This window comes from Bos mutus, chromosome 26, assembly GCF_027580195.1.
Source record: "Bos mutus isolate GX-2022 chromosome 26, NWIPB_WYAK_1.1, whole genome shotgun sequence".
In the NCBI taxonomy this organism is placed as follows: Eukaryota; Metazoa; Chordata; class Mammalia; order Artiodactyla; family Bovidae; genus Bos; species Bos mutus.
In genome coordinates, this window is record NC_091642.1 from 33,973,028 (window position 1) to 33,987,722 (window position 14,695).

Here is a 14,695-nt window from a genome sequence, read left to right on the forward strand (position 1 = left end):
GTGTCTAAATATTTGAGATAATTTTCTTTTTAATGGATATGAACTAGCTGAAACAAAAGGACTTTTCATCTGATTGGGTTAGTTCCGGACCTATTGAAAAGCTAATTCAAGTCCTTATGATGTCTAGCTCAGAGCCACCCGTGCATGCTAAGCCACTTCAGTCATGTCCAACTCTTTGCGACCCCATCAACTGTAGCCTGCCCAGCTCCACTGTCCATGGAATTTTCCAGGCAAGAATATTGGAGCGGGTTGCCATTTCCTTCTCCAAGGGATCTTCCCAACCCAGGAATCAAATCCATGTTTCCTTTGTCTTCTACATTGGCAGGTGGATTCTTTACTATTGCGCCACCTGGGAAGCCCCTGGGAAACCCCACCAGAGCCATCCAACCTCCTTTAAATAGAGTTGGGATTAATTTCCCTCCCTTGAATAATTTGCCTTGCATCTGACTATACTGAAACTTCCTCTTGGATGACTAATTTGCCTTGCCAGGAACCCTTAAACATTATTTAATAAATAACTAACCATCCTTGGCTCTCCTCTTAGAACACACAGGCGGGGATGTGGAATCAGCTCCACTGTCCCTCATACCCACCACAATTCTGGAGGGCAATGTCTGCTGAATGGTACTGAGGTTCTTCACACAGCCTGGGTTTTAACTCATAGCATCCCCTCCTGTTGAGCTTTTAGGTCATTAGAGACTTTCACTGTGATTAATAATACAGGAGAGTTATTTTCTCACTAGCTGGCCCCACATAGCTCCAAGTAAGATAATATTGGGGTATGAATGACACATATACATGTGTAGCTATCTATGTAATATATATATATGTGTGATATAATATATATCCATATAATATAAATCAGAGATAAATGAAAATAAGTAATGAATACCACATCTATATAGTTAACAGGAAAATTTATTAATTGCATCTCTCTCCCTCCCTCAGTAGCTACCTGTTAGGAGCTACCCTTACCTCTATGATACACTTCACCTTGTCCCCCAGGCAGGGAATTCCTTCTGTATCCTTCATACTGATGATTGTGAATGGCAGAGATTTAAGTACAGAAGCTGCTCTCATAAATGTCACATAAGAGACTTCATTTTCTTTAAACTCAGAATTTTCAGCCAGTATCTCAAAGGCATCCTAAAGAATAAAACCAGATGAGCAAAACACAGTCTGTTTCCTAGCCCCTAACCCCCAAGCCAGCAGTCCCTTGCAAATGCCTCTTGTTCTCTGTTAAATATTAGAACGCCTCGTGACTGTTCCCTCAAAGGTCAGGATTGGGTGTCCTGTACGTTTTCACTTCTCCCTGGTTGGATGAGCGGAGTTGAGTTGAAAAGACAGGCCACAGCATGCTTTGTAAGGAAACTTGGAATTCTCTGCCATTAGATATTTAGGAATGATTTAACTGAAAAATGACTTCTTGCTCATTGCATCTTCCTAGTCATTACTTGGCATGATCCTTCCCTGTTTGCTGACTTTCCCACCAGCCTGTGGCCAGGATTCTGCCTTGATCACTGGAAAATCCTCTCTCTTAGCTTGTTGGTGAAACAGAGTCAGCACTTAGTATAGACTTGTTGAATGAATGGGTATGATCAGAAGTGGCACAAACCCGAAGGCAGGGTTATTTAAGGTAGGGCATGTCTGCATTTCTGGCAGAGGAGGAAGTAGCTACAGCTGTGTGGCATGATCCTCGGGGTGCTCAGTAGCTGCAATTTCCTGGTCTTCCTTGGACACCTGGGGCTAGAATTTTAGAAAGGAGAAGTTCTGTATTCAATCTACTAATGCATGTTTTATCCATTTGACTACTGATTGTAGGCTGGAGGATAAGCAGTTATGGTTTTGTTCGGGTCATTTTGAAGCATAATTATGAAACTTCAAGGCTAAATGGGGCTTTAGAGATGATCTACCTAATTGTTTATTAAGCAGATGAGGAAACAGGCTCAGAGAGAGAAAATGACTTGCCCAAGATAGTTACTACCAGGCTGAACCCAGGTCTACTGATTCTCAATCTTATGTCTTCCCAACAAAGCTGTTTATGCACAATTGCCATTTCTATGCAATTTGCTCTTACTATGTAGTGGACTAATTACAGTATGTATTTAGTTATTCAGAATATTTGCCTTTGATAAGTGTTGCATCCATTAATAACAACTCCCAATAAATCATTAAGTTACTTTGTCTAAAGACTATGCTCTAAATATATTGTCTATTTCCGTAATAGAAGGAGACCCATTCTTGACAGAAAGAGGAACCAGAGATCATGTTAGGGGAGTGAGTAAGAATGGGGAAAACCTTCCTAGATTTTCAAGAGAGCTCATAGTTTAATTGGAGATCCACAGAAAGAAGCAGCAAGCCTTACGTTTGCTATAGTTGTTGTTATAAAGCTCCATTACCGTGAATATGTGGTTTTGGTTGTTCAAAGTGGTTTTTCTTTGACACGCGTACTGGGAGATCTTTTTTACAGCAAGTGGTGGAGTCTTCTGGAAGCCTGGGTTTGGGGTAGCTGAATAGTCTGTTCTCACCTAAACAAATGTATAAGCATCTATTTTAAATAAAAAATTAGTAGTAATAGATGTATATGAAGAATAATAAGAGGCAGTTCAATGGTAATTGTCTCTGGAAAGAGAATAATACTATAGGAGGCTCAAGTTTTATGTTATATGCATTTCTAATGTTTGAAATTGCTATAATTAACATGTATTATTTTTGTGATCTGAAAAAGTAACATGAAAAAGAATTACCGATTAAATATCATTTTCCTTTTCTGTGAACTTACATAGGATCCATTGGTGAAGGGTTTGGAACTAAGAATTTAATTTTTTTCTTTATAAATTATCATGGTAAGAAAAAAATAAGAACCTTCTACTTTTCTGGCTGCTAGAACATCAAGACTTCAATATTTTGAAATATTTGTGTATAGACTTGTTTGTAAAAATAGCTACCATTTATTAAGTGCATATATAGATCAGGCTCAGTCTTAAGCACTTTCCATGTGTGTTATTCTAATCCTCATAAGTCATCTTACAAGATAGGCAGACACTACTGTTCTCATAATGTAAAGGAAGAAACTGAAGCTCGGAGAAGCTAAGTGACTTGCCAAAGTTCACACAGGGAGCAAGCAGAGAACCTGGGGTTTAACTCAAGTCTGTTGAGTCTATAGCCCACATACAACCACTTTCAGGACACTTACAACAAGCTGGTGTTTTCCTGTAATCTCCACTGGTTTTCCTGCTCCCATACTTTCGATCAGCCAGGAGACATCAAGGAGTTCTAGCTGCGAGCTGGCTCTTATGTTCTGTACCTGAAGCCACTCGAGAACCTCTGAACCAGAGTTGTTTTCTGCTACAATGTGGGTGACAGAATCACTGCAGAATAAGACAGAGACTTTCAAAATGAGAACCTCTCCTCTTTTCCCTGAGGTGTTCAGAGCATTCCATCTGATGGAGAAAGATGCACAGTAGACCTGACCATAGGCATGGAGAACCTAGGCGTCCATGCCAGAGAATTCAACTTCAATTAGCATAGCGACATGGTCTATGTTACATATCAGATGCAAGAAAACTTAAGAAAACATTAGTAAGATTGTGATGTTAGTGGAAAACAAAGGTCCAGAACAGATAGAGGATGAAATCGTTCTTAAATTAGCACCTTGCACTCTGCCTGTGGCTTTGATGTACCGTTTCATTTTTATTTTGCAGAGGGTTTTAATCTGGTGCCTTTCAAACTTGTATGTGATCCACAGTTAGAAACACATTTTATATCATGACCCAAAATAGATATAGATGTAGATGCTGATATAGATGTAACATCCCACTAAATTGATCTCACAGCCATTAATAGGTGGTGGCCAGCCTTTGGGAAATAGTGCTTTTCATGTTTTTCAAAGCACAACTCTGTGTTGTAAGACCCTGTATCTTTTCCCTAAAAAAGTACTGAGCACTTAGCATGCTTCAGCACTGTCCAAGTACTTCACATACATCATCTCTTTTAATACTCACATAGCTTTTAAGTAAATATTATACTAGCCACACTTCAAAAATGAGGAAACTGAAGAACAGAGAGGTTAAGGACACCCTGAAGGTCACACAGCTGGTAAATGACATTTATCCTTTTTGATTGTCTTTTCTGGTCAATATGTTGTTTCTATTTTTAAACAAATCTTCGAAATCAGCATTATATCACTGGAACTAATAATTTTTAGGGCTCCTTCAGTTCAAATTGTCTACAAATCTGGGAAATAGCAAAAGCAAATAGCGTATATAGGCATTGAAGAGAAAAACATAGAATTGTTTTTTCTTCTTTTCCCCACTTCTCTTGCTTGACTTCTTCTTCCTCCTTCTCCTTTTCTTGATTGACTCTTAGATTCACTAAGTATTTCTTGGTTCACTGTTCTAGTCACAGCCCTAGGTTCCCTGTGGTGGTGATGGGAAGGGGTTGGGTACCAAACAAGAAAAGGAATGTTTCTGGGCATCAGCATCTTCTGTGAAACAGCTGGTTAATACGTTACGGCATAGGCAGGACCTGCAAGTGGTATACAAAGAGGGAAAATAATTTAGTGTGGGCTGGGAGAGGTGGATGGCTTTGTAGAAAAGCAGGATTTGTTTGTGCCTAGTCTGGATGCATGGGAGGGATAAGGTACCAAGAAAGTAGCACTATAGATCCTCCTGGAAGAAAAGGTTCAAAGGTCAGAGGAAAGGAAGGAGAGTGGCCTGGATTGGAATGAAGAATTTCTGTTGGGAAGTAGTTGTAGATGTGACTGAGCAAGTGGGTTAACCACATTACAGAGGGTCTTAGAAGCCTGGCTGAGAAAGCTGGATCTTATGTTCTAGGATTATGGAGCCACTGAAGTTTTTTGTGAGCAGGACATGGATAGCATTCCAGTGTTATTTTAAAAGACTAATCTGGTATACACAATGATTTGGAGGGGGAGTCATGGGTTGGGGAGCTTTGAGGAGCTACTTAAGAAGATGAATCACTGGACCAGATATAAGATGATTTAAACCTCAGTCTGGTTCCTACAGTGCTAGAAAGGAAGGCAAAGGAGACATATGATGGACAGCTGGCATCACCTATAAAAGGTGAAGTGGGGAACAGACTCAACTATTACTCCAGCTTATCTATCACACTCAAGTGTTATCACTTTTGGTAGAAATAGGGATTTAGGAAGTTCCATCTCTTTGGAGGAAGGGGTGGGGGAACAAAATTGAAGTTTATTTCAAGCTGCCTTGAAAGGATGGCTGGAGATCCAAATAAAAATACTTGGCTGACAGTTGGGTTCTGGGGCTGGTGCTAGGAGGGAAGTGGGACTGGAGACCAGAGCTGAGACCATCTAGATGGCAGGATGTGCAGCAGGCCCAGGCAGAAAATAGTCGAGATAAAACCACCTTTTAAAAGGGCCAAGGGAAGACAGCTAGCTGCTGCCCTATTCCAGGTGCATATGATTTCAAAGACTACTTATAGTCAACTTCTTGGAAGATTGTCTATCTCAAGACTTGAAGAAAACCACAGAAGAATCAATAGGGTTAGACAGTATGATTCTTTCTATGTTTCTGCCCTTTGAAGAGAAACGTTATTAATATATTTTTTATTATGCTTATTAGTACTATTATTCTTCTAAATAGGGTTTTGTCTAAACCTCAGAGAGAGATGAGAGCGCTGAGGAAGAGCTCTGGGGCTCAACTTCTAAATTTAGGCCCCTCATCATCCAGTCATGTACCACCACCCACAGTGCCTCCTCACCTGGGACTCCCCAGGACAGTGTGGGGGTGTCTGAGCTCACCCTATTGATGAGGACCATGTGCATCTCCTATTGAATTCATATAAGCTTATTCAGGAATATAAGCTATGCAGCATATGAAAGAAGATTCTGATTTGGATTTCCAACCCCTGCTCATTAAGCAACCAGCAAACAAAACAACAACAACAATTATCAAGTACATACAAAAACAAAAAAAAAATCAAACAAACCACACATTGTGCTATTCAGAGTTCATTACTGTTTGTCACCGGTTCCCACAAAGTAAGAGATTGAAAGTCAGTCTTAGAAACTTTGACATCATAGTACAGGCGCATCTCAGAGATATTGTGGGTTCCATTGCAGACCATGACAATAAAGCATTTGTTCACTGTCTATGCTGAGCCATTAGCAGACAGGATTACCAAGGAGGGTCACCCGCTTTGGTGTGTTCTGCACACAATGTCTTACTGCTGTGTTGTGACAGCTGTTTGCTGATATAATGGTTTTCTCTCTGCCCTGAGCACTCTGGTATTGAAGATACTAATAGAACATCACCATGTGCCAGAATCATTGTAGATCAATTTCATACACTACTTCATTTAATTGTAAATAATTCTATGAGATAGGTAGGTATGATTGTCTCTAATAATAAGAAAAGAGAGCTTGGGAGACATTAAAAATTCACCCAGCTAATAACTGGTGGAGCAAGGATTTAATCTGAGGTCCATTTTAATCTAGAACCTGTGTTCTGGGGGCTTCCCTCATGGTCCATGGTTAAGACTAGTAGGGGGCATGGGTTCAGTCCCTGGTCAGGAACTAAGATCTCACATCCTGTGTGGCGTGGCCAAAAAATAAAATAAAACCCGTGTGCTGGGCCACACTTAGCTACCCCTCTGTGACTCTGTGCTTTTTCCAATGAGAACATTTCCTTTTCTCAAAAGGAATAACATCAGAATGAATATCATCATCATCAACATCACCATCATTATCACAATGAAGATGAGAAAACCAAGGCCCGCAGAGGTCACATGGAGGCAAGATTCAAACCCAGGTGTGCAATCTCCTAACGTTCTGCTAGACTGTGGTTAGACCCCTGTGTGAGGTTTTGTTTGTTTGCTTTAAGTATTTTTCTATATTTTCTCACTTTCTGTCATGAATTGTTTACTGTCAGTTTTCTGTGTAAGGGAACAAATATGCATGAATGTCATTTTCAAAGACAAATAAACCTGGGATTGCGGCAGAGGTCTGTGCCTTGCCCTTGAAGGCCTGGGCTTTCTTCTTAAGATAAAAGGTGGCAGCAAGCTTCAGGCAGCCATCTTCAACATCTTCTAAAGACCCCAAGGCCCTGCTGAGATGGCCATTCCTGAAATATCAGTGGATTCCCTTCTCTAAGTCACCTGGTTTCTTAGCCATGACAAATTAATAGTGCCTTGGACGAGGTTTGGGAAGTTGTGAACCAATTACAAATATTCTGAACTAGGCTTTGGCCTTCAGCTTCCCCCAGGGAAAACCATGCAGGGCCCTCTTTTTTAAGTGGTGCTGAATTGAAATGTACTTGGCTTGGTCCTTGGCATCCTTGAGGGCAGGGACAGTGTTATAACCTGCCTGGTGATAATCATGTCTGGTGCCCAGCTCATGGCAATATTCATAGTAATGGTCAACAAAGAGACCACTGGTACAATGAATTGATCATGCGTGAATGTGAGAGTTGGACTAGAAAGAAAGCTTAGCACCGAAGAATTGATGCTTTTGAACTGTGGTGTTGGAGAAGACTCTTGAGAGTCCCTTGGATTGCAAGGAGATCCAACCAGTCAATCCTAAAGGAAATCAGTCCTGAATATTCATTAGAAGGACTGATGCTTAAGCTGAAGCGCCAATACTTTGGCTACCTAATGTGAAGAACTGACTCATTGGAAAAGACCCTGATGCTGGGAAAGATTGAAAGCAGGAGGAGAAGGGGACAACAGAGGATAAGATGGTTGGATGGCATCACTGACTCCACAGACATGAGTTTGAGCAAGCTCTGGGAGTTGGTGATGGACAGGGAAGCCTGGTGTGCTACAGTCCATGGGGTTGCAAAGAGTTGGACACAATTGAGTGACTGAAATGAACTGAACTGAACTGAATAGCTCTGAAAGAATGTTTCTAAAATTGTAGTGTCTGCTAGAGGCACCAAGGATGCTGGCCTAAAATTCAGATGCCTGGGTCCTATTACCAAAGATTCAGATTCAGTAAATCTCACCTAGGGCCCAGAAATACACATTTTGACAAGTTCCCTTGGTGATTCTGACATATGGTAGTCAGTCACTTCTAGTTATCTACTGGTGCAACACCAACTATCCCCAAATGTAATAGCTTTTAAAATGCAATGCCTCACAATTTGTGGGTCAGGAATTCAGGCAGCTCAGTTGGGGCCATCCTTCTGTTCCATACGCAGCTGATGGAGGCACTGATGTTCCATGCAGCCCAAGAGTCTGGCACCTTGGTGAGGGTGGCTGGGAGCCTGGGCTCAGCAGCATCTGCCACCTGAGCATCTTTAAGTGGCCTCTCTCAGGGGCAACTCAGACTTCTTACCTGAGGCTCTGGGTCCAAGGAACAGCAGAAGCCTCGAGGCCTTTTATGACCCAGCCCCTAAAAGTCACATGGTGCCATTTCTGCTGGGTCCACCAGCCCTCCCAAGGCAAGGGAAGGGAAAGTAGTCCTAGTAGTCCTTGTCGCTCCATGGGGTCTGCCGTATTTCAAAACCATCTCACAGCCCAATAACTCCACCTTGTGAAATAGTGCTGGAGGAAGATCAGTCTTTACCTGCCCCAGCTTAGGTGGGATCCCCATGCTGGACTGGGGGCTCAGTTATAGCAATGTTTCCCCATCCAGTACTCATTTCTCTGCAGGTACCTGAGACAATTTTAGGGAGTACACAACAGATCATCTTAGAAGTTTATGTGTTAATTAAATCTATATTTTTAAGTTATGTATATCAGACCCATGATTTTTATGGCTATTATTCCTTAAGCTAGAGATAAATTATAATGACTCAGACTAAGGGCAGTTAAAAGAAACACAGTAGTTATATAATAATACACATGATAAAAGATATTACAAGAATCATGAGTATGACCCTCAGATGTTAGAAAGCTCTAAGTTTGAGAGATTATTAACTCACAAATCTCAGTTTTGATTTTTTTTTCTGAGATACCAATATCCCTGATTTTTCTTTTTTCTTACCCTAGTTTCTCTTGCCTCTTGACACAATTAGAAAAAGTCTTCATGAAGAAATAGGCAGCCATCTTTTTGTGTGTGTGTGAGAAGCCAGACTGATGATATCTCTGATTCCCCCAGTTCTCATGGATGGTCATCTGCTTTTTTCTTTGTCTTTAAAACTGTTTTCTTTCCCTGGAGAAGTCATTCTTAATTCTTTCCATCTGACACAGGACTTATTTTGTCAACAATAACTTTAAAAATAGTTATTTACAGTTGAACTTGGATGTTTACAGTTTAAAAAAAAATCCTCTTGCCAATTTCCCTAGCAACTAATCTGTTTCAGAATCCCTGACACTGAAAAATCAAGGTAGTTTTATTTGGTTTTATCCCACACTCTTATGGGGCTTCCCTGGTGGCTCAGATGGTAAAAAAAAAAAAAAAAATCTGCCTGCAATATAGGAGACCTGGGTTCTATTCCTGGGTCAGGAAGATTCCTGGAGAAGAGAATGGCAACCCACTCCAGTATCCCAGAATCTTGCCTGGAGAATTCCACGGACAGAGGAGCCTGGCAGGCTACAGTCCATGGAGTTGCAAAGAGTCGGACATGACTGAGTGACTAACATCAGCAACAGTGAAAACAAGCTTTTATTTCCAGCCCTTGATATACTGAAGACTGAGAGGGTCTTGCCCTGATTTTTTGGCCCATATTAAATGAGACCGTGAACATATACCTTAATTTAAAGTTCACAAATTTTGAAATAAGTAATTTGAACCAAAGCAGGACAAACTCCGGGAGATAGTGAAAGACAGGGAAGCCTGGCATGCTGCAGTTCATGGGGTCACAAAGAGTCAGACACAATTAGTGACTGAAGAACAACAACAGGACTCGAGTCTACACTGCATGCTCTTGAACTTACAAAAATAAAATCTTCATCATTTCACTGATTACAAAGGTAATACTGTAACCAAAAGGTAACCAAACATTGTAAAAAAATTTCAGTGACAAAAATTACTCTTGGTAGTCATAAGTTCCTTTGGTTGGTTTTATATTCTCCAGATAAAGTATTCTTTGAGCAAATATTTCCTGAAGCCTACTCTGTGTAAGAAAATTGTCAAAAGTATGAAGCTGAGGTATACACAGTGGCCGAGATGACACCCTTTCCCTTGTGGAGTTGGGGAGGAATAAGGAGAAAACCAAGTGGAAGAGTCAGGGGCCAACCCTAAGCCATGGCTCACCCCGTGTCCAGGAAGGAAGTTCCCTCCCCTAGGAAGGCTTCCATGGGTCTTAGGTCTTACATGCAGAGAAGTGTAAGGAGAAGCCATTCAAAGTTGGAGGAGAAAAAGTGAGGGAAAAAACATAATGAGAAACCAGTGAAGATGTGTTTGGACACTGAACTTAGAAGAAGCCTAGAGAAAGACTAGTTCACTATCATATTTTCTGGAGCAGATAATAGCTCTTTGATCTGGTGTTCAGTTTCTTTTCCAAACAATGACTTTTAATATTTTTATTTCAAACACCAAAAATCTGAAGTGATAAGGCATTGTCGAAGATAAACAAAGCTGGACACTCATTAAGGCAGTAAGAATAGAGTTTATTCAGTAATGACTATTGCAAAAGGGAAGAGGGTTCAGCATGAAAGACACAAGGAGGCTCGAAGTAAAGCGTTGGGTAGGAAAATTCTAATTTTTTTAAAAAGAGGAAAATGAGTACATGCCAGGGAAATACATTATGCTATCTTTTCATGCTAAGTGAAAACAAAGGCACAATTCCTGGCTCTCTTGTCTGATTTTAAACTCTTTGCTCACAAGGTGCAAGCCTTCTACTTGGGTCCTAACAGAACCCTTAACTTGTGATGGCATGGTGGTATATTTTGCTTTCATTCAAACAATGCCTTTCAAAGACAGCCTTGTAGACAAACTATGGAGGTGCAAGCAGGGGAAATGTATCCTCTGATGGGTTTCTTCTGCTTGAACAGTGGAACTCAGAAAAAGTGATCATCTGCTGGCTGATGTAACCATGGAAAGCCACCCTTCCTATCCGGCTCTTTCTTTTTCAGCATCAACAATTTAGGTCAAGACAGAAATGGTAAGCTTAGCGAGTATGCAAAAAGAGGAGAGTTGACGCTGATAAAGTTTTAAAACAGCTCAAAGTACTGGAATCAAGGATAAAAGAAGAACGTGACAAACACTAGATTCCGACCCTTCTCTAGCTTGTCCCAGAGAACTGGAATATTATGAAATTGCTCTAAAATTTAGGATGTTGGCCATGGAATAAAATTCAGTATCCTTTATAATGAATGTGCAAAAATGCCTCAAAGAACTTGACACCTCCCTTTATTTATATTTTAAGAACCAGCTTCCTATGGTACTTGGAATAGCATGTCTTTTGCAATATAACATAAATATTAATGAAGTCCAATCCAACTATAAAGATACAGTATACATATGCTGGAAAATTAAGTAGTTCCAGATAGCTCAATACATGCAGGCACACCAATTCTAAGCTGTGTGTTCAGGTTCAGGTAAAGTAGGGATCAGATTTTTCCTCATATTTAAACCCTCCTGGCAGCCAAAGAATGCACTAGAAATTATGGAGATTACTGTCTACTTTCAGAACTTTTTTTAGCTCCTCTTTCTCTGAATCTTTTATATCAAAAGGTGAGGTCTAGCTGTTCCTCTTAAGAAGTATCCTTTCTTTTAAAATAACAATTTCCTTTATTTTCACTTAAAAAATATGTTCATTGTAAAAAAATTGGAAAACATAGAGCATAAAAGCAGCCATAATCTCTCACTACTACCCTCATGCCCACAAATAACCAATTTGATGGGTTTCCTTCCTGTCTTTGTTCTATCAGTTTGTGTCACTCGACCTCGTTCATATTGTGGAGAGAAAGCCCTCTTCTTAGGATTTTACTAGAAAGGTCAATAGATTCAGCTAAGTAACGAGAAAACAGCCACACTACAATTATATAGCTGTTCTAATTTATCCAAGTACACTGATATCCATCATGGCATCTGGTATCACATCAGGCAGACTAGACGATTTATCAAGAATCTAAGGTCAGAGAGGAGAGAGGGGGTCTTCCCCGCATCACATGGCTGGGAAGGGTCAGAGTCAGACTCTGAGGTCTAGAGATTTTTTTATCTAGAGATTTTCCCCTGTAATAATCTTCATTGTCCTTTCCAATTAAAGTCTATATAGCTAACTATGGAAATTCCGTTTGAGAGCTAGAACTTCTGCTTCCTGTGGTTTATATTTGTGTCATAAAACACATTTGCATTTAATGTGTCTTCTGAGCAGCCAGCCTGGGAACTTTGCCACAGTCACATCGCAGCAGCAGTTGGCTTGCTGTGCACCAGTTTCCTCTGTCGCCCGAGCAGCTGGGCTCAGTCCCTGGCAGCAGAGCTGCCTCTTGGGTTTTCTTGTCAAAAGAAGAAACTTGCCTCTAGTCATCTCTTCACCTACCTGCCTCAGCCACTGTGTGCATTACTCGTAGCTGTGCTGTAACTAAACCAGTCAGCTCTTGCTGGAAGTGTAGAGAAATTGGGTGAGGAAATCCATGGGATACTCAGGAATTTCTGAATGGGGCATTTTAGTAAAAAAAATTAAATGTTTCTATGAGATTTGACTCATATTTGATGATTGACTTTTGACATATGTTTCTCTAGCAATTTGTAACTGACACTTCATCAGGATATGCTTGTCAGTTTTACTTATTTTTTTCAAGACAAAAATTTATTTTCACATAGAATTCTTATACATTTTCCTGAAAAAAAAAAATATGATCAACCTATTCCTTGGACAATCAAGGCCAGGCAATTGCATCAATTATCATTGTTTATTCACTACAAGCCCTCTGGCAATTCTGTTTGGAATTATTTATGCCAAGCTTCTAATACCATTTGTGTCTGGATTTTGTTTGGTTTTCTCTTCCATCTATTTGAGACCCATGAAGAGCTTACATAACTGTTAGAAAAAGAGCAAGGCCAGGCTGGGATGTGAGTGGGTGAACATTCGAGGCACCCTGCATGGTTGCTTCAGTTGCCTTCTTATTTGGGCTCTGAGCTCATCACTCTCAGCAAGGCGTCTTTCACCCCTGGACAGAGCCACCCGTGAATCTTTAACCAGCATCCCTCTCTCTATGAATCCCACTCAGACTGCAGTTCAGAAAAACATGATCAAAGCCACATTTGGGTGCCTGTGGTGAGCCAACTACAGTCCTAGCCCATCACAGACACTCCCCACTTCCGCCCAGCCAGATGTGCAGCTTACTGGCCAACCAACCAAACTATTCTTTCTGCCTCCAAGCAGCTGCCAGTTTTTGTTTGGACTCAGTGACGCTTTTGTTCAGCTCAGTCAAGAGTAAACCTCAGTGGTTTCAGCATTGAACTTTCCAACTGGGTTTCTGTTTATCATTCCTTGATACTTCATCTCATAATAATGAAAGGCAAAAAAAAAATTACTTTATCTTTTGGTGCCAACTGGTTTCAATATAATTGTATCAAATTCCCACTGATCTTATTTCCCTTAAGTAACTGCCTCAGATTTGTTCTTTGATCTCATACCTGTTCTCCCAGTGGGAGCATCACCTCTTCTGTTTGCAGAGGAAAACACAGATTCCTTGGGTTCCAAAGAAGTTGTTCACAAAAACCCTGCTTATTCACAAGCTGAAATTCATGTCTTACCTGAGCTCATTTTCAACCCTGAAACCTTTCCTTCGAGCCAGCTCCATGAGGAAGTTTCTGCGGGTGGTTCCCATTTTCTTCTCCAAAATGAAGAGGGCCAAATTTTGAAACTTGATGTCATGAGGAGGGGAGGCCATTGAGGCACCCACCTGCCTGGGTCTCTTCTTCCGAGGGCCTGAGGAGGCTGTGCACAGCGGATCCATGGGAAGACGTTGATGCTGCCTCTGGCTGTGCCATCAAGTGGTATCTCCAGAAGAGAGGGAGAGCTTGCCCCTCCTTCACGAGGAGCCCTGATGTCATCTCACCATCCCACCCAGCCCTGCCCTGCTCATAGCTTCCTGCCCAAGATCCAGGGGGAACTGCTATCTCTGTTCATCTGTCCAGTCTGGGGATCATAATGGGAATGGTAAATTAACTTTGGCTTTCCTATGCATAATCTCATCAGACCCTAAGAATAACTTTGTGAGGAAGGTAGGGAAGCATCATTCTTCCCATGTTATTAATTAATTAATCAATTTCCTGGTTACAAATTTCTTTAGACCCCTCTTGTCTTTATTTTTGATGCTTTTTTAAATCTCCTGAATAGTTTGCATTCTCTGCTCTCACTGCAATACATTGGATTTCTATAGCTTGCATGGGTGTTATTCGTTGTGTGTGGTTGTTTTGATTTTACATAAATGGCAATGTTATATTTCCCACCCTGCTGATTACTTTTTTTTTTTTTTACTCAGAACTCTGCTTTCAGATCCATTCACTCTGCTCTGTGTTCTAATCTGTTGCCTCTGATTGTTTCATTGTATTTCATGGTGGGCATTTTAGCTATGCTGGTGCATTTATAAGTGATAAAACAAAGGCTCAGTGTATTAAATATCATAGAACAAGAGGCAGAACAAGATCTTGACTTAAGTATTCAGGTTCCAAATGATATATATCTCAGGTTTTTCAGTAGACTGAGGTTGTCTGTTCAGGAGATTGAGTAATCTGTTACATAAGCCTAAAATCAATGGGATGAAATGGGATGGTCTTTAGGTGAGAATTACTTCCATAAAGAGACATTTTCACAAC

General features: G+C 40.7%; 1 protein-coding gene across 1 annotated transcript in view; it reads right to left on the reverse strand.

Moving 5' to 3' along the window:
- Positions 1-13,833, reverse strand: part of DNTT (DNA nucleotidylexotransferase) — a 32,491-nt gene extending 18,658 nt beyond the window's left edge. The window contains exons 1-4 of the mRNA XM_005898843.2: positions 13,631-13,833; positions 3,197-3,371; positions 2,400-2,528; positions 976-1,146 (exon numbers count right to left, since the gene is read on the reverse strand). Coding sequence (XP_005898905.2) covers positions 976-1,146; positions 2,400-2,528; positions 3,197-3,371; positions 13,631-13,833 — 678 coding nt within the window. The remainder of the gene's footprint in view (positions 1-975; positions 1,147-2,399; positions 2,529-3,196; positions 3,372-13,630) is intronic.
- Between the last annotated feature and the right edge of the window lie 862 nt (positions 13,834-14,695).